General features: G+C 37.0%; 2 protein-coding genes across 4 annotated transcripts in view; one reads left to right on the plus strand and one right to left on the minus strand.

Moving 5' to 3' along the window:
• The first annotated feature begins 714 nt into the window (after nucleotides 1–714).
• Nucleotides 715–9,868, plus strand: LOC117393366 (GRB2-related adapter protein-like). The gene is made up of 5 exons (XM_033991521.2): nucleotides 715–806; nucleotides 1,753–1,847; nucleotides 3,430–3,549; nucleotides 8,130–8,454; nucleotides 9,676–9,868. Exons 1-5 carry the CDS (start codon nucleotides 729–731, stop codon nucleotides 9,853–9,855), a joined length of 798 nt encoding a protein of 265 aa, XP_033847412.1. The 5' UTR covers nucleotides 715–728; the 3' UTR covers nucleotides 9,856–9,868.
• Nucleotides 9,869–16,373: 6,505 nt separating this feature from the next.
• slc5a10 (solute carrier family 5 member 10) overlaps nucleotides 16,374–25,349 on the minus strand; it is a 31,272-nt gene continuing 22,296 nt past the window's right edge. The window contains exons 12-14 of one of the 3 annotated variants that reach the window (XM_033991469.1): nucleotides 19,187–19,402; nucleotides 16,781–16,874; nucleotides 16,374–16,561 (exon numbers count right to left, since the gene is read on the minus strand). In XM_033991469.1, coding sequence (XP_033847360.1) covers nucleotides 16,374–16,561; nucleotides 16,781–16,874; nucleotides 19,187–19,402 — 498 coding nt within the window. Of the gene's footprint in view, nucleotides 16,568–16,756; nucleotides 16,875–19,186; nucleotides 19,403–25,349 lie in introns of all 3 variants that reach the window. The other 2 variants (XM_033991397.1, XM_055232494.1) reach the window with 2 other exon arrangements.

Consider the following 25,349-nt stretch of genomic DNA (forward strand, 5'->3'; position numbering starts at 1 on the left):
TTAATGATGTAATTTGGAACAGGCAAAGCAATAACTTCTTTATGGAGACAAGCAAGACCTCTCCCACCCAAAAGTTACATAGTGGAGCTTTAATGGCAATGCTGACCTTTTTATATTCTACATACACATTTTATTACTTTATATTAATCAGATTTATTTAAAGGAGCATTATGTAACATTTTGGCTGGAAGATCCGCCACCCGCCTGTCTCATTATTGTTATTCCCTGGAATGTTTGCATAAAACTGTTCAATCTTGAGTTCATTTCATTTTTCAACTCAAAATAGATCAATTTAAAGTGGTACTGTTGAACATTCGAGGCTACACAATAACATTTCCATGGAGCCATCAGAAAAGTTCCACAGTGCGCCTTTAATATTTCCCATCAACAGGCCATGATCTAACCTGTGCCCATTCCACTTCTTTTCTATTCCTGGTTCTATTCCCGCCATCCTGTTTCTGATTTCCCAGGTGACTCTTCATTTAAACTCCCCTGTGTTTTGGCCCGTTATCTAAAGATGGCTGCCCACGTGTTCATCCCTCCTTCTCGGTCACATGGAATCGCCGGGGGAGAGACACACGCCGCGCACTCCACACACTTCTCATTAACTAACAAGCAAAAATGTCAATGACCAAGCCCCTCCTCTCTGTCACACACACACACACACACACATGATTATTATCTCATCTCTTAGGCTGGCAGTCTGATCAAAACTACTGTGGGACAACATGGAGGCAGTAGCGCTGTTCACATACTCCGCAGCACAACCGGACGAGGTCAGTTTCAACAAGGGGGAGGTAGTCAAGGTAAGTACATATTAATGTAAATGCGAGAGAAAATTATGTTATGGTTTTAAAGTAGGGCTAGTGTTGTCACAATACTAACATTTCAAACTTAATTAAAAAATTATTTAGATAATGGAATGTGAATTTCAACATTAAATCATAGTACTTTCTTTTTTATATTCCCCATGTTTAATCCCTCAGTCGTCCAGGGAGGTTCCTTAGTGGTCCATGGGCGTATACTAGTCTATGTGTCTTATACTTTTTCTGATACACCTCAAGATCATTCTAAACATTCAGGAACAGTTTATTTCTGTCCTGTGGATGTGACTTTTTTTTTAGTACCTGCTCAAATGAGTTTTGACACTGGTTTTAGTATTAATTTTTAGTATTAATTTGTACCTGATTTATGATACTTTTGACAACCCTCTTGCACAGTATATGGTAAAAATACTGCAATATTGGCCAACGCAATAATCATTATCAACAGAAAATAAATAAATACAGTACAAGTTCTCCATTATACAGGAGTGTACAGTTTTTGGAAAGTAAAAAGGACAAAAGGGAGATTTTAATCATGTTTATTTCTTATTAAGTCCTACATTAGACTTAGGTTAGTCTTGGATTGGTCTAATATTGTTATCACAATGCAAAACATAGTTACTGAATACCTGGATTGCATCTTTTTCCTCATAACGTGCAGCCCTATTTTAAAGATATTTGTTTTATTTTTGTTGATTTTTGCATTATTCTGCAGGTTTTGTGGTGTAGTTGGATACAAGGGTGGTATTCAAAAATGCTTCACCTGAAAAAATATTTATTGTATTTTTAAAGAAATGCTGAACTTGGCAATTATTTAGTGTAATAAAGAATTTCAATGCTCTTTAGTTTGTCGTGTCAGTTGATACATTATATAATAATGACAGGACTAAACGCTGCCCGTGTGTAATCTAAAGTGCTTCTGTTGTAGGTGACCGATATGGAGGATGAGTCATGGTTCACAGCAGAGGTCCAAGGAAAGAGAGGATACGTGCCTGAAAACTACATCTCCCTACTACCACACCCGTAAGAAAATCATCACTGTTTAACTATATAGACCATGATCCTTTGCTACTTTTAAAAGCTTTGTTACTTTACCTGATTTTTTTGTCATGTAATTAAGAAAAATCTGTTGCTCCAGTACAGATACATTGCAAAAGCAGCACTTAATAGTGAAAATGAGACCAACATCTGTCTACTTATTTTCAATGAAACATGAAGTGTGCTATTAGCATGCTAGTTGTCTCTGCGTCTTAGAGTTGTGAAAAGAGCTTATAAACTATTTGCAGTGAAGGATTGTGATGCTCAGAATGCATAAGGTAAGCGAGGAATAACTCTTATCTTATACTTTTCACATTTTAAGACACAAGAGTAAAAATCAGATACAGAACCTTTTATCAACAACAGTCCAGAAATATGTTACTATTTTCATTTGTCAAACAAAACTTTGTTAAATGAGGGACTTCCAAATTTTGCTGGAGTCTTTTAAAGTAAACAGAAATGAATAAACATAAATGGATATTTTATATCTTAAAACATAAAAAACAGAACTAGTTCATATTAAACTGTTTTTAGGGGTTCCTCGTTTTCCTAATGCATTCCTAGCATCTTAATTATTCACCAGGATGAGTTTAGACGTGCGTTTCACATCTTTCAGGAGCTAAAGCTGAGTTTTTACAGCTAGCATGCTAACAGTTCACCAGCATTATTTCCTGATTCACGGAGAGTAAAATGTTTTTGAAAAGATGCGGACAGTACATTGCAGTCTCATAATGGTGCCGAGGCAAGACAATTTTTACTTCATTATTTGAGAAAAAATGGGTACTATTAATTTTAACTTTATTATAACTTCTAACCTACCTTTACAGATTAAAAAATTAAATTATATTATCAAGGGACCAATGTTTGGTCCCAGGTCAGTCTCCTCTGCTTTTTGTTGGGCTTCATTACATAATTGAAGCAATAGATTTGATTACTGTCCAGAGTTCACGCCAAAGCAGACACAGAGACTGTCAATTCAAATCACTGTAGCCATGTTTTGTTACTACCATGGTCCAGTGTTGGAAAAAATACTGGAGTTTTGGACATTTGTACTTGAATAAATGGGCAGTTACACAGCTGAAAATGTACTCTTGTGTTGCCAAATACTTAAGGCGCCTCTATTATGCAGAATTGTCTTTTGAGAGCTTTTAACTGTGCTATAGTTGTTTTCACTTCTCATTTACTGTTTCCATGTATTGTATTTAGTGTGATTCATGCATGTTTGAGTAATCCTGATAGTCCTGTGTTCAAGACATCATTGCTCCGATGAATCCCTGTTTTCACCACCACTGGTATAGACCTCCTGTATTTGTCGTCATTCAGTCCTGACATGCACCTCCAAATCCTGTGCTTGTAGAGATAGAATGAAACAGAGACAGGAGTTGGGCTGTACTCTGTAACTCGTATGATTTTAAATGTAGCTAATTACAATTACAATAGCATGAACACTTGTAATTGGTAATGCTCCACGCCTGTTTTCAGCTCTTTAACCTTTAGTTCTGTTATGATGAGTAATTAATAGCGCACACATAGTACTCACCTCATGTACTGTGTGTGTGCTGTCCAGCTGGTTTGCAGGCAGCATCACACGAATGGAAGCAGAACAGCGCCTTCGGTGGCAGGATACGGGAGTGTTCCTGGTGCGAGAGAGTGAGTCGGCCCCTGGTGAATTCTCACTGTCGGTCAGGTATGTCTGCTTTTAATTGCCTCTTATTAAGTTTAAAAACAGAACTCACACTTTAACTATATTGTCCACCATAGTGGAAATGTCCCTTTGTTTCCCCATCACATGAACACATTCATCATCATTCCGTCACAGCTTAAGAGTCATTAAAGAGGTTAAAATGCCCACTACATTCAAAAGAAGTATGTTGCAAATTCACATACATTTCATGAATGTTTATTTTACAGATCGACAGGATTTAGCACAAATGATCACAAATGATGAAGTGTACAAAGTACACCTTTTTGCTAATGACATCTTGTACCAATGTCCTGATGGCATAAATTTATCACTCCGAAGATGCTCAATATCACTCATGTCTATGACATCTGTGAATCATTTTAACCAATTCAAAGCATCCATATTTCTGTTTTTGCAAAATGTAATGTTTTGCCTGTTTGTCTAATAAGAGAATACTATATAAATTGCATCCCAAAATGTCTTGTCACCTGTTACATAATCTCTTTTAAGTATGTCAATGTCATGGCAGAATGAGGAGAACTGGACTATTTTAAAGTGTTTCGTAAGAGGCCATTATATTGAACTCCTAGCGAGTGTGTTACGAGTGTAATTTGGGTCGCACTATTCTAATGGGACGTTAGCAATCACAGAGGCTAAATGTGATGCGTTCAATAACCATTGGACATTACGCAACACACTTATTAATTAAAAACGTGCATTATATAAGCCACACAACCGGCATAGAGGTACCACATATGCCTCCTAAGTATGAATGGGCTTTGTTATTGCTATTATGTAAGAAAGTGGTAGCATGTTTGCCAAATCAATACATATTAAAGGTATTGTCGTTGATATTTAAAAACGTGAAAACCAGTAGTTCATTTTAAATAGTTCGCAGTAGTCCAGTTATTCCTCGCATACCTTATGCATTCTGAAAATCCTAATTTATTCACAGAGATGTAGTTATAAGCATTTTTTCAAAACTCTCTTAGGCCAGACAACAATTAGCAGTAGCTGTTTTGATGTTAAAACTGTGGTTGAAGAAAGTGGCCAGAGAAAGCGTTGTAAACATTTGTAAACAAGAGTAACTGAGCAAACGTGATTAGCAAATTTTAAACATGACAAACAAAAAAGAAACCCCCCTCCCCCACTCCCTGCAGAATTTGAGCAAATTTAGCTTAAATATATAAACAATTATTTGGATCAGAGCCCTTAACTAGGGGCTCTGATCCAGATGAAAAAGGTATAGACTCTATCCTGCAATAGGAACATTCAAACGTACGCCAGATGTCCTGCCTGTAGCAACCAGCCATATTACTGTGATGGGAGTTGCACAGGTCAGTATCCTCTTACGACGAGATCTGAACATACAAACCCTTAGTCAAAGGGTGAGTGTTTACTGACTACAACACTTTTGACCTTTTCATATTGTAACACATCCCTAGTCCAAGGGCTCATGTGTGCTGACTGTGCCACTTTTCTCATAATAACAATTTCTGGATCCATAACAAAACTGAATTGTTTTATTTGCCTTTATTGAAAATGTGAAATGAAATGTTTTGCATGAGCTATCTAACAAGAAAACTAACCAACCATGAAAAAACATCCTATTTGCTATAGCTAATCAATAAAGTGTCTCTAAATATAAACCCAAAAACATTCTAAATTCTGCAGACAAAAATGAAGTGGATGTGCAGTTTTGAGGCTAGAAAACTTAAATGTTTTACACTGGAAATTCAGAAGAGTTTGTTTTTTGTAATATCCTAAAGTCTTTCCATTCGCATTGAAATACGCTGAAAATGTAATATGTCTGCTTCCATTTTGCCTCCATTCCAGAGTTTTAAAGAGGGGGTATTTAGATCACCATGTTACCTTTTATTGTTTTGACAATCCTACATTTGCTAAAAAACAATTCATTAACATGTTTTATAATTTTTACTTTTATTTTTGACACTCTGAGTCTCCTCTTCCTTTGCTCCCCGCGTTAAGTCACTCCCCCTTCAGACCAATATCACAACACAATCAGCATGCACCCCACAAGCACTACTGCTGTACACCCGCTAAACTACTGCACATCGTATCAGGTTTGTCAAGTTGTTGTGTAGTTTTGTATCATGTTTTTTTTTTTTTATATATATATATTTATAGAGAATTGTGCTGTGGGTGACATAGGCTTGAGAGCTGAGCATTACACAGCTAACCGTAAGGAGGGATTTACTAAAATGCTCAAAGACATACACTTTTTTCCCTCACTGTCTGACATGAAATCAGACAAACCTTTTCCTGTTTTAGGTCAATTAGGATTACCAAAACTATTTCTATTGGATAAATGCCAGAATTGTGAGAAGGAGTTTTTAGCCATTAGTTTTTTTTGTTTTTGTTTAGTTTTTTTGCCATTCTTTACTTTCTTTAGAGTCAGAAGTTTACATAGAGTAAGATTACTATACATGCAACTATTTGGGAAAAGCCCAGATGATGATGTCATGTCCTTGAAAGCTTCTAATAGGTTTATTGACAATGTTTGAGTTCACTAGAGACACACCTGTGGATGTACCTGTGGATAAGGCACACCTAAAACACACAGTGTCTTTGTGTAACATCACGACAAAGTCAAAAGAAATCAGCCAAGATATCAGAAAGAGAATTGTGGACTTGCACCAGTCTGGTTCATCTTTGGGTGCAATTTCCAGATGCCTGAAGGTGCCATGTTCATCTGTTCAAACAATTATACACAAGTATAAACACTATGAGAATGTCCAGCCATCATACCGCTCAGAAATGAACGTGCTTTGGTCCAAAATATCAACCAAAGAACAAAAACAAAAGACCTTGTGAAGATGTTTTTGAATCTGGTAAGAGAGTGTCATTATCCACAGTGAAACAAGGACTGTACCGACATGGACTGAAAGACCACTCTGCAGGAAGAAGCCATTACTCCAACAGAAATATGAAAAAGTCAGATTACAGTTTGCCAGTGCACACAAGGACAAAGACCTTCTTTTTGGAGACATGTTCTGTGGTCTGACGAAACATAAATTGAACTGTTTGGCCATAATGAGCATCGCATTTGGAGAAAAAAGGGGGAAGCATGCAAGCCTGAGAACACGATCCCAACTGTGAAATACGGGGATGGCAGCATCATTTTGGGTGGTTGTTTTGCTGCAGGAGGGACTGTTGCACTTCACAAAATAGCATAAAGAGGAAAGAACATCATGTGAAAATGCTGAAGCAACATTTCAAGACATCAGCCAGTGTTAAAGCTTGGGACCAAATGGGTCCTCTAAATGGACAATGACCCAAAGCATACTGCCAAACTGGTTACAAAGTGGTTTAAGGATAACAAAGTCAATGTTTTGCAGTGGCCATCACAAACCCCTGATCTCAGTCCTATTGACAATTTATGGGCAGACCTGAAAAGGCATGTGCGAGTATGGCGGCCTACAAACTTGGCTCAGTTACACCAGTTCTGTGAGGAGGAATGGGCCAAAATTCCTGACAAGAACTGTGAGAAGCTTTTGGAAGGATATCCAAAACAAGTCATACAGTTTAAAGGCAATAGTACTGAATACTAATGAAATATATGTAAACTTCAGACTTTGAAGAAAGAAAAAATACTCCTCTCATTATTCTGGCACTTAGCAAATAGAAATAATTTTGGTAATCCTAATTGAAATAACACAGGAAAAGTTTAGTCTGATTTCATGTCAGACAGTGAGGGAAAAAAGTGTATGTGTCTTTTTATGTAAACTTCTGGTTTCAACGATAAAAGAAAACTTTGTAGTGACATAGCATTTTACAGGATCACCTGTTGTTTTAAAACATTATAATAATTACATTTAGGTGTGACTAATTGTCTTGTCAAACCACATTTCCTGTAACAGTAGTCATGTAGGACTGTAAAACATGCTGTGGGAGACGTGTTATCAAATGTCTTGCTCTTGTCTTTACTCAGTGCTGTTTGCTCAGAGCTGTACATGTTGACTTAGGAGATTTAGACCATAAGACACCAGTGAGTCACACGAGCACATGTCATAGTTTGAACAGGGAAAGTGTCTAAACGGACTGGGGGCTAACAAACTATTTGTACTGTTTTTTCCAATTCTGCAACCGTCAACTTTAAAATGCATTATTAAAGGTGCACTGTGTAACTTTTCTGGTGGAGGGTTCACTACCAGCTTGTCTCCATGGAGATGTAATTGCTTTGCTTTGAACATTATACAGGATGGAAATAAACATGATCATCACAATGGAAACAAGTTATTGGTCAGATCTATGGAGAAGCAAGCCTACACTTAGTAAGAATTAATGTTTTTCAAGGTATATTTGAGCTGTAAAACACCTGTAATTGAATTGTTTACAAATTAAGTTAAAGCGTACCCTATCAACAATGTATTTCACATCCACCTCTCTAACCATTCATATTAAGGCCGGAATGGAGGCAAAAGTGAAGTGACACAGAATGTGATTTCAACAGAGAAATTGGGATTAACCTCAGAATATCACCACTAGTCTAATCGATACTAAAAATAGTATCAACACTAGATACTATATATATATATATATATAAATAAATGCTTTTTCAGCTATGGCGAACGCGTGGAGCACTTCCGTGTTCTTGAAGGAGGAGGTCAGTACTGCATTTGGGAGGAGTCCTTCTGCTCTCTGAACCGCCTGCTGGACTTCTACAGAACACACAGTATTTCTATGGAGAAGCCCGTCCTGCTCAAAGACCCACCTGCTCACATAGTGCCCCCTTGTGGACAAAACTCCCACACGCACTGCCCCTCCAACCCTCCCAACCCATACAGAAGTGGTTCCCAGGAGTCCCTGTGCTCCTCCCGGCCCCCATCCCGACTGTCCCACATGGAGAGGGGGTCATCGCCACAGCCGCTTAAGCCACTTATGGAGGTAGGAGCAGGGAGGGTTCAATATGGACTACTCAAGTAAAAGTACCGTTACATCCAAATAATATTACTCTAGTAGTAGACCAATAAATTATTCAAGAGTAAAAAGTTTTGGGGGAAACTACTACTCAAGTAAGAGCAACTGTAATTGTAAATTGTAAATAGGGGTGTTTTGCTTCTATGGAGTATTATCTTAAAACACATAACCTATTTAGATCACCATGCTACCTTTTTATTGTTTTGAAAATGCAAAATTTGCCAAAAACAACATACATTTTATACATTTCACTTGACGTGATGTACGCTTGTGTCCTGAGCATTGCACAGAATCTTACAGCTAACCATAAGGAGGGTTCAGAAATGCCCGGGAGAGATAACTAAAATACTCGAGCATGCATGGATGACATCTAAAATCTCTTCAGGCATGTTTCACTTTCTCCTTTCGAAGTTATATTTGCAGTGATTCACACATGTTTGAGCAACCTTTAATCACTTATACAAGATGCCATCCTGCGATCAATCCCCATTTACACTGCCACCACACTGCTCTATACTTACTTAATTCTTCAATTTTATGTTCTTAATTGATGATACATGTAGGATTCATCAGAGTGGCTTAGCCATTTTGGTACAAAGAAAAAAAGTCCACTATTCACTAACATGATCTGCAGCTATCCATAGAAGGTGCCAACAGCTACACGGCTCTTTTTTGTGATTATGTTTATAGCTCCTTTTGGGCACCGCAGTTTTCTAACACGGAAGTAAGCACACTTTTTTCTTTTATTAAGTTGTTTTAGATTAATATTGCGATTTTAAAAAGTGAATATATATGAATATAGCAGACACAAGCACAGTAGGTCTTCTTTAATTGTCAATGATCAACTTGGCTTCAATCCTCTGTCAGTAAACGTACATGGTTTGGAGCAGAGTTCAGACTTTGAGAGGAAAAGATGTAGCAATTTTCATGTTAAATAGCAGTTATTAAATGTTTTTTTGTTTACGTTCTATATTGATAATAGGATAAAATCAAATTAAGATTAATCAATTCAAGCAAAAATAGTCAGTCCAGCCCTATCAATATGAGCCCTAGAAAAATCCATGTCGGTCAACCTCTAGAGATTTAAACAAAAACGTCTCTGCAGGCCCCATGTCAGTGCTGCAGGTCTGTAGAATGGTGTTATCCTCTGAATCCCAGCGCTCATCTGTTTGTGTGTTGTGTGCGCAGAATGCCCGAGTGGCCCATGCCCTATGTGACTACAGCCCTGCTCACAGCGCCTGTCTGCACTTCCAGAGAGGGGACGTCATACAGCTGCTTGACTGCTCCAGTCACCTGACTTGGAGGGGGCGCTGCCGAGGCCGAGTGGGCATCTTTCCTCCACAATATGTTCAACCACTCTACAACTGACTCATATCAGCTTTAACACATCAAGTTATTATTATAGCTTTATATCATAATCAAAGGCTGGTAGAGTAGCCATGGATTGTATTCGGGTAATGTTATGTGGAAGTAACAGTACTCTTACATAAGGTAATGGTCCAAGAACAGAGTGAAACATATTTGAAGAAAATACTCAAGTGAGAGTAATTGTGTCTGATTTATAATTAGAAGTTAATGTAATTGAAAGGATAATGCATGCTATTGTCTGGTATTTTCAAAGCATAGACCAAAATCCAACTTAGTCTACTAGAGTGGTGCAAGAAACATAAATGTTAAAAGCTTTATGTTCACAATATTAAATTATTTGGTCAGCTGTAGACTCAGTTTTTACTCAAGTAGAAGTAAAAGTATGGTGTCTGAAAAATACTCAAGAGAAGTACAATTTGATGAAAGTTACTAAAAGAACTGTAACAGGTATTACCCACCTCTGATCATAATCCATTCAAATGTCCTGTAACTGTGGTTAGTAAATCCTTTTCAAAATATCCTATGCTGTTTGCTACTGATGCTGCTTTATGCTGCATATTCTGGTATCCCTCCTCTAATATGCAGTTATGTACATTTTATGGTAAATGGTCTTTCAGACTAAACACTAAAAGAGTAACATATTGTTTGGTCAATACCAGTGGCGGGCCGTGCATTTCACCCTTGGGCCTTCAGTGACGTCCCACTTACACATTACAACATCACCTTAATATAGGCTAGTCAAGCAACACTTAATTTCAGCAGCATTCAAAACCAATAAGCATGTATTGCATTCACAGTTAAGAGTAGAAAACTAAGTTCACAGATACTGTCAAAAATTAAAAATGCCAAAATATTGCGCTATGTGAGATTAAACAAGTCTCCAAAAAACTGCGCAATATAAGACTTGTATTTCATATAAGACACTAGTCAGACAATAACAGGACAAACTATTCTTTGAAAATAAAGTAAACAGATCATTTGCATTTTTTGACAATAGGCTGTACAACAGCAAATAACTGAAAATGTGGCGCAGCTGAGATTGGACAAACTTTAGTGCAGTTTTAACTGAGGTGACTTCAAAGTGTCACATTATTATTAACATTATAAACTCACTTTTTTCATTGTGGAGCTCCGTCTCCCTGCGTGCCGCTGAGCTGCAGGTCCACTCCAGTGTCTCCAAACATTTTTAAATGCACTGTAGCTTTAAGTGCCCAGCTGTACAACAACATTACAATTTGCAGTGTTTCTCAGCAGCTGTGAGCCACTGGTACTGTTCCGTTCATAGTTGCTCGTCTGGAAATGACGGACAAACCATTTTCCTTGCTGGGACAGGTTAGCTAGCACAGGGCCGGCCTCTTCTCATAATATCCAGCTTTTTGTGAAAGGCCCGTCTAGAAAATGGTAAAAAAAAAAAGTATATCTGCAACCAGATCAATCTCTTCTCCTCCTTTGGCCATTATGAGTTAAAAATACAGCAATAGCTGTTGGATCTCCGGGTTTAGTTTGACATTTTGCAAACTGACGCCTTTCAGGCTGTATTAGTGTGTATCCAATCACGTACATGTCCTGTTCAGAGTAAGACTTTCTAGCTACTGAAACTGACTGTGTCTGTGTCGACTTACAGTGGACGGGGCCAGCTCTGTTTATTCTGAAGGCCCCAGGTAAATGAAATTTGCCTAACAACACAAGCTAGCTGAAATATAATTGGATATATTGGAGAATATTTTTGTTTACATATTTATGAAAATAAAATTAACTTTTCTGAGCATGTTTAGGCCAGCAGAGAAGGCCTTGCTGGCCCTGACGGCCCACCAATGGTAAATACTAATTATCATTTTTGAGTCTTATTGTCTTCATATAATCTGAATCTCACCTTGTTGTTTTAATGTACTGTATCCAGTCATCACAAGAATTCAAACTTGTATCAAGAATAGAAACCAATGTTTTCAATTAAATTTTATAAATTAAATTATTAGTCAATTACATATTTCTTCCATAGCAACTACCGTAATCACAAAACTATATGCAATAAGGGGGGTGGGGGCAATATGGATGATTACATATTTCAAATACAATGAAAGTTCCATTCAGAAATTAGATAGTACCTTATATGCAGTAGAATAACCACACAGTAACATCTCAGTGTAAAGATCCAAAAAACAAAATAGTATTTTTTCTTATATTACCACAAAAACAATGAAAACAGTGTGTATTTCATAAGCTGCAGGCCAGATGTTTCTCATCTGGAACGCCTTATCTGGAATTTATGGAATGTGTTGCAATATTTGTACTTAAAAAAAGAACAAAGGTATTTCCAAAGCATATCAAACAGGAATGACTAGGCTATACATGTAGATATGAATATTCCAGGATTCCAGGGGGGAGTGTTGAACAACCCAAACATTGACGCTGCATATGTGAAAACTACCAGTACTGCTGCTGCCAAAATGGGCTGCTCCATATTTTGCAACGCTGTGAGAAAGCTCCACCTGACTGTCTTCAGATGTTAATGTAAATAAAATAAAATAAATTTAAATTAAGATAATATTTTTTTTTAATTTAGCCCTTACCTGTTTATTTTAGTTTTACTGGTTGCTTAACTAAGTATAGATTTACATTAAAAACATTATTTTTAATTAGGGCAAATAACACAATAAAGCAATTAAATAAATAATATTAAAGAGGGGATGTTTTACTTGTGTGGGGAATTAACTGCTAACACAACATATTTAGATAATTTATTGTTTTGAAAATTCTATATTTGCTAAAACAAAATATTAATATATGTTTTATAAGTTCGACTTTTGTTTTTGACATTCTGAGTCTCCCCTCCCTTTGCTCCCTGTGCTTCCCCTTCAGAGCACTATTATACACAATCAGCCTGCATTCCACAAGTGAAAGTACTGCACTTCGCATCAGGTTTGTCAGGTTGTTGTGTCCAGTTTTGCATCATGCTTTTGTATATTTATGGAGAATTGTTGTGTGGGAGCTTGTGAGCTGAGAATTGCACAGAATCTTACAGTTAACTGTAAGAATAGGGCCCGAGAGAGATCACTAAAACAATCAAACATGCATGGATGACATCTAAAACCTCTTCAGGTGTGTGTGTTTGATGAGGGAGCAATGTTAAAACATGGTAGAAAGCTCAAACATGTCCTTTTTAAACCTATACAATTTCTCAAAATCTCAAAATTGTTAGTTACCGGTGTAAATTTTATTTTGCACTGAAGGTGCCAGGTTGGTTGCTTGGATATGTGTCATTAAGGTTTGGGAACCCCTGTTCTAAAACAATTACATGTTGATAAAATATTTTTAAAGGAACTGTATGTAGCCTGCAGTCTTACAGTTTTAAAAAGATAGGGCCTATTACAATCACAACTGAACCTGGGTTACCAGTGCTTTAAATTGTATATAGAGATTCTCAGTGTATAGAGCATATACAGCAGCAGTAGAGGCTGCACTAGCACTGATTAATGATTGGCTGCAGGTGCTGGGGTTTGGGCAGAGTCGATTCAGCTCAGAGAGTGTCCATGTTATCACACATGTTAGTGGCTCTGTGGATCGACCCCTGTGCGCACTAGATTTAGTTCTGTTTACTTTTGGGTCGGCCTTGTTCACATACACCGCGCATCATTCACCCCAAACAGGAGCCACGTGAGAGCCCATCAGCTGATCGCTGAACTTATTTATGTGACATCGCGCTTCAAATGAACAGAGCCCTGTGGATACGCGCGCACACCCTTGCTTCCCCTGTGCGCAGTGTTTGTGCATTTAGGGCTAAATGCACCGTGAGGACTGTATGCGTGTGACTAAATGTGTTTTGAATGACACACAGACCCTGGCTCACCTACGCCCAGAGTGCGACTGGTGGGTTCACACCGGCCCAAGTACTGCTCTTGGAGCGAATGCTCTTTTGCGTCGATCTAACTAGTGCCAGTGAGAAAACGACCTTGGATTTAAATCAAATACATTTCAGCTTTGAAACTGGCGACCCAAATGAGAGACTAATGTGACTGGATGTGCTTTCAGACTGGACAATTGTCTCGAGAGCCAAAACACCAAATTATAACATAATCAACTTGGCCTTCATGTCTAATAATTGTAATTTAGAGTAAATCAACAATATAACTGGTATCAGTAAAAACTATATACTATTTGATTTGAATATGTATATGGCATATGAAATAAAAATCTTGCATACTGTTCTTTTACAACTTAAATTAAATACTATTTGAGCATTGTTTGAAAAGCTTATTAGAATTGATCAATTTATATTAAGTGCAATACATTTGTTATGAAATTGTGCCCTGTATTTTTTAGACCAAAATCACAATCATTACGTGGACCTTTAACATAATGTACTACATCAGGGGTGTTCATTACGTCGATCACGTCCCGTCATCCATCCAGTCACATGACTAATATACAGGACAACAGTCAGATTACACCTGACCCTAGGTCACATCATGGGCGCTGCACACGCATAAACAAGTGCGAGTTAGTTTAACCCTATAGCGTCGGATCCTATCGTCGCTGATAGACTCGCGGTTGCGGACTTTCCAACAGCGTAACTCCGCCCAGTCGTGCTGTCATGTAAATTCAAACGGCGTCTCAAAGCGGAGACATGGGGCTATCTAAATATTTTACCATCATTACGCATCTCATTTATTCGATGTAAAAGAAAAAATACAGATGGATGTGTAAAATAGAAGTATTTGTGTGAAAAAATGCAGTAAATTCTTATACTTCGTTTAACATGATTTTTATGGCTATAAAAAAAAGACAAAACCGTAATCAACATGATTAGCTCTGTTATCGCTTTCTAACGAAAAATGCAATTTTACTCCTGGCTCCTGTCAGAAGCTACTGCCTGAACTATGCATCCCTCACTGATTCCATTCAGTGCAAGTCAGAGCAGTAATCATCATTCAACTAATTATGAACATGTAAGAAGTTCAGTTGTGTTGTGCAGTATTATCTCATGACGTTGTGCAAGGTACATCAAAATGCACTGTACATGTAAGAATTCATAATACATTTACAAACAAATATATGTTTAACATTTTTGTATTAGGTGGTAGATCTTTCAGACACGATCATTTTAAAAGTAGCTCACATACTGAAAAAGTCTGAGCACCCCTGTACTACATTTACACTGTCTTGATGTCTTGCACTACAATTTCCCTTGGGATTAATTATTTATCTATCTTGTATTCAAAAAGTGAAGTGACACACTATTTGTATTAGACGTTCAAATATTTGAGTCTGAGAAATACATCAGGTGTATTACATATTATGAGACAGTAGCAGCTTACTAGAATACTTTTAAACCTACAAAGAAATGTTTTCACTGTTTGTGTATTGCGTCAATGCAGAATATCACATAGATTTCATGTTACTGTTTTAATCCCTAAACTATAATTTAGTGTCCTTTTCGGAAAGACGCCTTAGGAATATCTTAAAGGCACAGAACAGAGGATAATAATTCATGTTAGAAAAACTAGGTCAAAGTTTTTGCTTATCAAACAAAGTCACTCCTATTAAAGGCATAGCTCATGTATAAACTTGGGTTCTGGACATATCCTGGAATGTTTGGTCTGATTTGTATTGGACGTGTCTCAATGCAGAGCCCACTGTTGTTTTTGCTCTTTTTGGGTGTAGCAGGCAAGGTTTTTTTTCCTTTTTTGGCAGGCGTGTACTTCCTGTTAGAGATACTGCTTTTTCTCTTTCTATCCTGCTGACTCTCTCTCTCTCTCTCTTTCAACTCGGTCTAAGTATTCTAGCATGTGACATTCTGGCAAAAAAAAAAATGTTTTGTTTTTTTTATCACATGTTTATAAGAAAGTCACATTACAGTGTTTCCCATTAAAGGAACTGTGTGAGAGATTTTGATTTTAGTTTCCATAAATGACTTATCTGCGTCCCCAGATATGCAAACATGTTCAAAAGTTAGCTTAAACTTACTGATCAGAACAATTATAATGCTGTTTTATTTTCAATTACAAAAACATTCAGTACGATGGCCAAGTTGTTTATGTTATAATTTGGTGTTTTGGCTCTCAAGAAAATCATCCAGTCAGAAAGCAGAATGAGTTTTATATTTGATTTACCAGCTTAAATGCTGAAATTCAGTTAGTTTAAATCTAAAAGGACTCTCTGAATGGACTGATTTGAACCTAAGTACAATGAGTGAATTCTGGAGGTTCTTGCACAAAAGGCATGATGAGAATGAGAAAAAACTCGTATGTGTCATCCCAGGTTCAGCGGTGATTGTAGTAGCTTTTTAAAACACTAAGAGTGCAGGCTACATTTTAATTTTGGTGTCCCGCCATTATTGACTTTCACCCCTTTTTTGATTAGTAGATGCAAAAAGTGAAATATTTATTCCAAAAACTGTATTCAATAAGGTATTCAAATAAAAATTGTGCCACCAGTCTCAGTATGAACCTGTGGGAAACACTGTGTACACTAAAATGCAATTTGTACATTTAAAACTACAAACAGACTTTTCCTTGTTGTCAGGCGAAGTATGCGTAGAGAAATATGTTAATGCTAACCAGGAGGATAGCATTAGCACAGCAGAAGCGGGACCAAAAGACACTCTCCCTCACACTGGGCACTCTGGGGGCTGGAGCCTGGTCAGAGCCTCTTCCTTTAGACATGCACAGAGTGAGCCCCTGACCACATGGGCCCCGCCTCACTGGCTCTGCACAACACAGGAAAAAACATCATTAGACCATTTTGGGCTGCATCCCATTTCGCAAAAAAACATCTCTCCTCAACGCATCCATTCATACTAGTTTAAATACTGAAAACATGAAAACAAAAATAAACAAGGTAAAGGAAGGAGAAGGAATCAAGGAATTGAAGCTTTGGGCAGTTTTGAGAATTGGGATGTTACTGAGGATCGTATCCAGATTCTTACCCTGAGAGCTACGGTGGCTGACAGGGGTCACTTTCTGCATGGGAATATCTCTTGGTGGGGGCTCACTGATGGTCCACCAAGTCAGATTGAACAACTAGAGCAAAGGAGAAAAAGTTAAAATAAATTTTCTAAATACATTACAGTACATGTTTCTATGTGCAGGCAGCATAATATTAATATAACGCTATATTCAACAAGTGCTTGAAAGTACTTTAGAAATATTAATTTCAGCACTGACTGTGGTTTTGCAAAGTAATTAGAGTGATATATAATCTTGAGGTCCTCTGCGTGCTGTTCTGTGGTCCTCAGTCTTTCATGTTGCCTTCAGGCACTGGGGGAAGGATGGGTCAAATGCAGAGGATCCTGATACTGGCCAATGATGTAATTGTTTTATTTGCTGTCAAACTTAGCTACATTGCAACAAAATTATTAGGTTTAATATTTTTAAAATATCTGCATATGGAAGATCTTGCCATGTGAAAATATAATAATTTTACAGTATATTACAATGTAACTGCCAATACCCACCCCTGAGGCTGCTGCCTTCATTTACCTCTCTGCACCACCCTCTAATGACTTTGTTCCTATAAGTAAACAGAACTGACAGAACTCACTTCAAACCAGTTTGTGAAACAGGAACCTGGTCGAGGGACTGAGTTTCCATCTCACAAACATACAGCCAAGTTGTATGTAGTAACCTGATATGAGTTATACACAAAGCATGTCAATGTACTGCCTGTGTACATTTCAGTATTTACTGCACATTTTACAGCCATTTTGAAGTCTGGACTATATCACTTTGACTTGTGTTATGGCTACTTATATGGTTATAATTATTTTTATCCACAATTATCATGCAAAACAAAATGATATTGTATTATTATTTTCATGACTTGTTTTTTTTGTAATAGATCATAGCAACAACTGTAATCAGAATAAAGGGCCCATATAGAGCAATTTTATTTATTTTTAAAAATCTATGTTATAATGTTGTTTCCTCATCACAAACATACATGGAGTATGTTTAACACAAACCCTGCATATTTAGGTTCTTCTCTCAAACAGAAAAGAGTAATAGAGGAACTTTAACAATAACATGGGAGACAGAAATTGAATTTTGTTGTTCCCATATTCATGGGTTTCATGCTATGCAACCATCCTCTGTGGGCAATTCAAATCAAAATATTATATCTTCTGAATGGGGAAAGATCCTCGCTGGGACCTTACAAAGCCCTTCAAATCAAGACGGAATTGTTTATCTGAAACCCATGAACAGTGTCTCCATTATTGCTCAGTTTATAAATAAACATCAGTGACTAAACTACAAAAGGAAGTAATACTTAGCAAATACCATCTCCACTCCCATTAGGTTTAACTTCAGTTTGTCATTGTCTTGAGCTTAACCTAAGTCATCTCATGAATGACTTCAGAGTATAAGTATTATAGTCTCAATAGAATCCATTGTAAGTTCATTTATGGGTCATAAAATTTTAATTTGCTCTAACTAAAACAATTTCAACCTTTGATAAGCTTCTAACCTGTTTTTCCTGGATATGAATATACTTGGATTGAAATTGTTACCTTGTATGGAGGTAAACCAGAGATATCCAGCTATTATCACAGTGTGTTGTGTTTCTATTGATAAATCACAGCTGTGCCAACACTAGAGCCCTGGCTAAAGGCTAAAGAAGTAAAAACACTGAAAACATGTACCTCCAACACAAAACCATGGTAAACACGCTGCACAAATGGACGTATTCTACATATACAGTGAGAACATGTGGACTTTTCCCATCAGTTGTTTCCATGGGAGATTTCCACAGCAAATCACCTGTCATAAATCACCTCTACTGTCATCTCATTGGTCTGTCTATAGGTCTCTCTTAGGATGTGTCTGACTAACTGGAATGCCCTTACAATACCATTTATAACATTCCTTTTCTCTCATTAGAATATCTACAAACATCTCAACCTGGCCTTTTGACGAGAGATCGACCAAGATACGTTTTTTTCATGAGAAACCAATGGCCAATCTGTCGAGTCAATATGGGTCAGTTTTGGTTATTTTCACCAAATTATCAAATATGAATTCAGTAGAAATTCACCCACAACCTTCTACAAACTGGATTGAAGAGAGCTGCATAGTGCTGAAATAAATCTTTGAGGCTTTGAGCATAAGCGGTACTTTTAACAAAAAAATGTACGTAATTCTACCAGGTTTTAGAATCCTACAGTATATATTAAACATTAAAGTAAAACCGATAATTTTTCTACAGCTAAAATTTTACACCCCAACACACACACATAAAAAATGAATAAAAAAAAGAAAAAAAAAATACACAAAGGAAGTTGATAAGTCTCCACCTGTACAAACATTGCTTTGAGACACTGTTATCATTGGCACACCTGGTCCTGGCTGGGGGGAGGAGTCACCAGGGAAACCACCACCACGACCCCGGCGGTGAGACCACAGAGGAGGATGGCGAAGTGGAGATAGTGCATGTCCCTGAGCACAGCTGGAGCAGAGTCTTCCACCCCACATCTGAGAGGAGGGAAGGCAAACTCCAGCACCATTCGACACACTCCAACCACCAGCCCCACCATCAGGCCCCAGAAGGCTCCCTGTGAACGCACACAAGCTGTTACTGGACTGGTGGGTTACAGATATAGTCCTGTCACAATATTTCATTTATCTTTAATTTTTAATTTATCTTTATTTATACGGGGAGAGCCTGATAAGAGTACCAGACTCTAATTTTCAAGGGCGCCCTGTTACATTACAAACAAAACAAATGACTGCATAGGTTCATTTAAAGCATGAAATAGTGGCACCAATGTATCCAGTTTTGAATGTCCTTAATATGTCTTCCATTTTTGTGAAGTGAGCTAGCCGAAAGCTTTTTTTTTTCAGTTCTAGTGTGGACAGTTCTTAGATGTAGACAATCATGAGATCTTGCATTAAAAGTTCCCATTAGTGCAACAAACAAGTGTTTCGTAAATATGTAAAATCAGAATAATAATAATGGCTTACATTTGTAATGCGCTTTACAGGCTTGTCAAAGCCTCTCAAAGTGCTACACTATAGTCATTATTCATTCATTTCCACACTTCCGCACAGCTGCCCTGGAGCAGACTGATGGAAGCGAGGCTGCCAATCTGCACCACCAATCGGCCCCTCCTCCACCACCTATCATTCGCACACACACCACTTTCATACTAGGCAATGTGGGTGAAGTGTCTTGCCTAAGGACACAACGACAGAACTTGGTCCGGTCTGGATTGAGCGGGACTCAATCCTCCGACCTACGAGTTGGGGGACCAAAACTCTAACCACTGAGCCACTGTCGCCCACTAATGCCATTGATACTTTTAAAGCATGATCTAATTTAGTTGTTTATTTTAATCAAAGGACGTTACATTTAGTGTAATTTTCTAGCTGTGCTGATGCTACTAGTCTCCTATACTATATGTGACAACAGATCTATTCATTTGAAGAAGATTTTTTATTTTTTTATTTTTTGCTTGTTTTTTTGTTTTTTTTTAGCATCTGAGAATTTTAATTTTTACGGGAGATCTTTAGGAAGAATAAAAAGAATGCACAGTATATTTGTGTAGTTGTAGAACATCAAGAATATAATTATTGTTTTGTGAGCATGTATAGCTTAGTATATTTATGCAGTTCACTGGTTTATTTTAAAGGGAGTTACATTTAATGCAGTTTTCTAAAAAAAAAATAATGATTTTGTACACCTCAGTTGAGTAATGTTATTTTAAAGTTACAATACTTGAATTTCTTTAAGAGTGATTTGTTGATATTACTACTTCAGTATACTATTGGTGAAAAAGTTCAATAACGTTTTGTTACATTTTGCTGCATTGTATGCACATGAACTGACACAATACGTCTAAGGATCTCCCTACAACAGGGGTGTCCAAACTTTTTTCAAGAAGGGCCACATATAAAATCACAGACAAAGCCGAGGGCCGACTGAGGTTCATAGACTAGTCGCCAATACAGTGAATACTTCAAATCTGTGTTATTATTACAAGTTAGACTGAACCGCTAGACCTTTATTCATGCTTACATACTCAATGGAACACATTAAATATTTGATAAGGGCTTGCTAAAAAGGATTTTCAGAAATATACAGTAAAATGTACTGCTTAAAGAAATACAGGCCAATTCACCTGGAAGCTTGAGGGCCAAGAAAAATTGGTCTGAGGGCCGCATTTGGCCCCCGGGCCGCAGTTTGGGCATGCCTGCCCTACAAGAATCTAATCTGTGCAGTTTGTCTTTGCTACAAGAATAAACATGCCATGGGAGAGTTTGCCAGTTTTCCTCATGACAGAAGCACTTTCACTCCTTTAGTAATGATAGTTAATGCTGAACATATTTTTTACTTAAAGAGGGTGTATTTGATTTTTTTTTAAGCTTTCTACCATGTTATTATGTAAGTTGTTCTCTCAGAAACATGTTAGAAGAGGTTTTAGATGTCATCCAAGCATGTTTCAGTAATTTCTGTCTCCAGGACACTATTCGAACCGGTTCTGTAAGATTTGATTTGTAGATTTGAAGATCTGTAGCTGTAAAATTCTGTTCAATTCTCAGTCCACAAGCCCACAATATACATGCTCCCACAAAAAATAAACACAAAACACATAGACATTTTGAGATTAATATTGCTCTTCCAATCTAAAAATGACAGCAGTGCACATAGCAATTTAAAGGGGACACATAAAGTTGTCTTTTGTGAACTTTTAACCATGTCATAACTTGTCAACTCATCAGTTACTCAGAGCTGTAGTTTTATTGATTCACACATGTGTAAGTAATCCTGTATAGACACTGTCTGAGCACTCAAGCCTCAAATGTCTTGTTTTCACCTACCTCATTAGTCTTGTCATGATACTAAAATTTCAAACTCAATTTTGATACTAAGGAATACACTCAGTACTCAATACCAATTCCGATACCAAAATGATAATTAAAAGCACTGTTTCTTTATACAATATAATATGATTTTCAACAGTAAATCATAATACTTTCTTATATATTACTGTGTGGCCTTATATCTATGTAATCCCGCAGTCGTCCAGGTATGTTCTATAGTGGTCTGTGGGTGTATACTAGTCTATCTGGTCCTATACTTTTTTCGATACAGCTGAAGATCATTCTAAAGCTTCAAGAAAGGTTCATTTCTGTCCTGTAAATGTGACTTTTTTAGTATCAATACTTGCTCAAATGAGTATCTAGTTTCAATACTAGCTTTACTATCGATTTGTACCTGATTTTTGATACTTTTGACAGGCCTACGTCCTATCTGAGCCCACTCCTCTGTACTTAATTGCGATTATTGAGACTTCAAAAAAAATATGCTGGATTAAAAAATGTCATGACTCGTAGCCATTTATCAACAATTAAAAACATGTGGAACAAAAATTTGCTGCTTGCTACAGTAAAATATATTGCAGTGTACAAGGAACAAATGTAAAATAATGATCTATGTATGTTATAGTGTAATACGTCTTCTTATGACATATTATCTGCCCACTTTTATTTTTATTTAATTTTAGGCCTGAGTCTTTTTAAGTAGTGGGTCTTGTTAAAACAAATATCTTTACCTTATCCAGTCTTATTATCCATGTATATGTAATTGAGTAATGAATAATGAGTTTAGTGACAGCATAATTAGTCATTAATGTGGTTTTGGCTGGAAGCATGCGTCATGTACAGACAGTAAATATCTCTGTGTGCCTGTCTATGCAGCTCTCCACACGTAACAGGGTCCTTTGACCTTTACGAGTCAACTGCATTCTAACAGCGATACGCTTATTTGTTCCGCAGGCACAAATCAATCATTTCTAAATTTGAATACTTGTTAACTTAGAGTTGAGTTCAGTTGTTTGTGATGTAACACTGATAATTTTGTGCTAACAATTAACCAGTAGAATAAACATTTGGAATGTAATATGTTTACAAAACTGGCACTTTCTAAATACTACTTTTACTGACTCTACTTGCATAGTGTTGTGTTTTGTTCCCATTATTTGTACTCCATTTTGTATCTAAATTGTTTTCAAAATATAGGTTAAATCTATCAGTTTAACTAGAATATTAATGTCTATTATTCTTGATTTCTGAGTGCATACTGTTATTGTCCTGCTGTTCTCATACTTCGTGTTGCAACACTGAATTTCTCCTCATTGCGTGGGTCAAATAAAGGTCCTTTTATCTTATCTATTGTGCATATGTTTCACCGTTGTAGTATTTCCAGTCCTTTCCGACAAAAACAATATACTGTGCTATGTGATTTTATGTGTTCTCTCCTGTTTAACAAAACCAAAGTCAAGCTTGAACTTTTAATATTTAAATCTAAAGAGGGGGTAATATGCATGTCATCCATGCATGTTTCAGTAACATGCATGGATCAGTAACCCTACTCAAACACTCCTTACAGTTAGCAGTATGATTCTGTCCAAGACTCAGGCCACAGCCCTCTATCATCCATGCCCCCACATGGCTATTCTCCATAAATATACAAAAGCATGATACAAAGCTGTACACAACAGCTTGACAAACTTTATGTAGAGTGCAGTAGTTTCATTAGTGGGATGCACTCCAATTGTGTTGTGATAGAACTCTGAAGGGGAATGACTTAATACAGAGAGCAAAGGGAGGGGGGATTCGCAGCATCAAATAACAAAAGTGAAACTTATAAAACATGTTAAAATGGTCTTTTCTGCAAATATAGCATTTTCAAAACAATAAAAGGTAAAATGGTGATCTAAATATGTTATGTGTTGGCAGTTACTATCCTATACAATGCTACACTATGCTAGTTGTGTTTATATACAGCCTATACAAGTGGCACCTCTGTGTAATTTAGCCCCACCTTCAATTTCACCTTGCAAGTGCATGTGAATTAGCACTAAATTGTAGTACAAAGTTCACTGAGGCTAAGACAGCTAATGTTTACCTCTGATCATGATATCATTTGATTGGGCCGTAGAAAAGTCAGTTATGCCACATGTTGTAAAGTGAATTATAGAATGATAATTATGTGTTATGTAAGCTTGCTTAGAATTTTTTTCCCCTCACCGGCTTTCTCAAAGAGCCATTTGGGGTTTTAACTAGTTACTGTAGCTTTGGGAATATTTTGTAATAAAAATACATTATCTCTCAATTTTCAAGCAATAAAGTTACATTCAAATGATTTGGGGATCTCTTTAAACTAAAAATGGCTAATTAACTAAAGGCTAGTTGGCTAAATTTAATATCAAGCCCTGTATACGATGGTTAGATGTTTCCACAGAGGAGAAATCAGTTGCAACTATTCTTAATGTGACAGTTAGAAAACTATGTCTTCAATCAAAATCAAGACAAGTGATTGTGTATTTTTGTCTTTCTTAACTGAGGAATTTTTATTCCTCAGTTAGTAGTATATCATTTGCCAGTGTAGGGATCTACTTTCCTTGGAGGACCTCAGGCAGGTCTTTCTGATATTGAAACAACATGCCGACAGCAGAGGAGGAGACACACCCTTTTACAATGAAAAGGGTCCAATCACCACATTCCTCAGAACTGGTCGTTACTTGCCGTTAAGATGTGTCGACACAAGTATTACCTGTGAGCTAATACTACAGCCCACAGTTTGCTCTATGATTATTTTCTACTTTCACAGTAGTTGCTCCCCTCTTATCTGATAAAAATGTCACCTTAGTGAAAGTACGACTGGTTTACTGAGCTTCCGAAGCAGGAAACTCACTACAATGCACTTGAGAAAATGAATGAGGAATGTGTGGAGGGTTGAGTGCAATCTAACACTGAGGAGGCAGTCAGCGTGCTGGCAGACAGATGCATGTCATGTGCAGCTAATATAACATCACAACTCCATGCAAAACATCACGTAAAACCCTGTGTAAATCTGGAGAGACGTTAAAAAGTCAAAAGCTTACTTGTAATATTTAGTATAGTCAGTAAAATTAAAATACAAACAGAAGCATTTTTTATCACTAAAAAATGTGAACAGCTAGAATTTGAAGATAGGCTGAATGTGCGTTGTATATTACCGTAATAATATATTTTATTTATACAGCACCTTTTTAAATGCGCATTTAGGCCCTGTATTGCTGTATAAAAATGTTAAGAGAGATTGTAGTAATTGTGCATGTGTTGTTGAGTTGATTCTTCTTCTTCTATGTGTATATTTACAATGTGCTTTTACAGAAATATCATATGAATAGGATAATAATATTGTAAACATGAATATCGATCTGAATATTAATGACTGTGACAGGTGAGGACTTGTTTTGAAATATTTCAGAATAGTATTACTGTACTTTTTACGTTAAGAGGTTGGGCAACATATTCCCCAGGTTGTATTAGCATTATAATGGAAGTTAATCATGTCACTCAAAGTGAAACAACATACTTGGCATAACAAAGTACCGGTACTATTAGACTAGTACCACTACTGCAGTGAAATAAGGGTTAACAGTTTACTTGTTTTATTTTACTGGTGTATTTACCTCGGACATTGTACATCAGTTATTAACACAGTAAATATAT

This window comes from Periophthalmus magnuspinnatus, chromosome 1, assembly GCF_009829125.3.
Source record: "Periophthalmus magnuspinnatus isolate fPerMag1 chromosome 1, fPerMag1.2.pri, whole genome shotgun sequence".
Classification (NCBI taxonomy): Eukaryota; Metazoa; Chordata; class Actinopteri; order Gobiiformes; family Gobiidae; genus Periophthalmus; species Periophthalmus magnuspinnatus.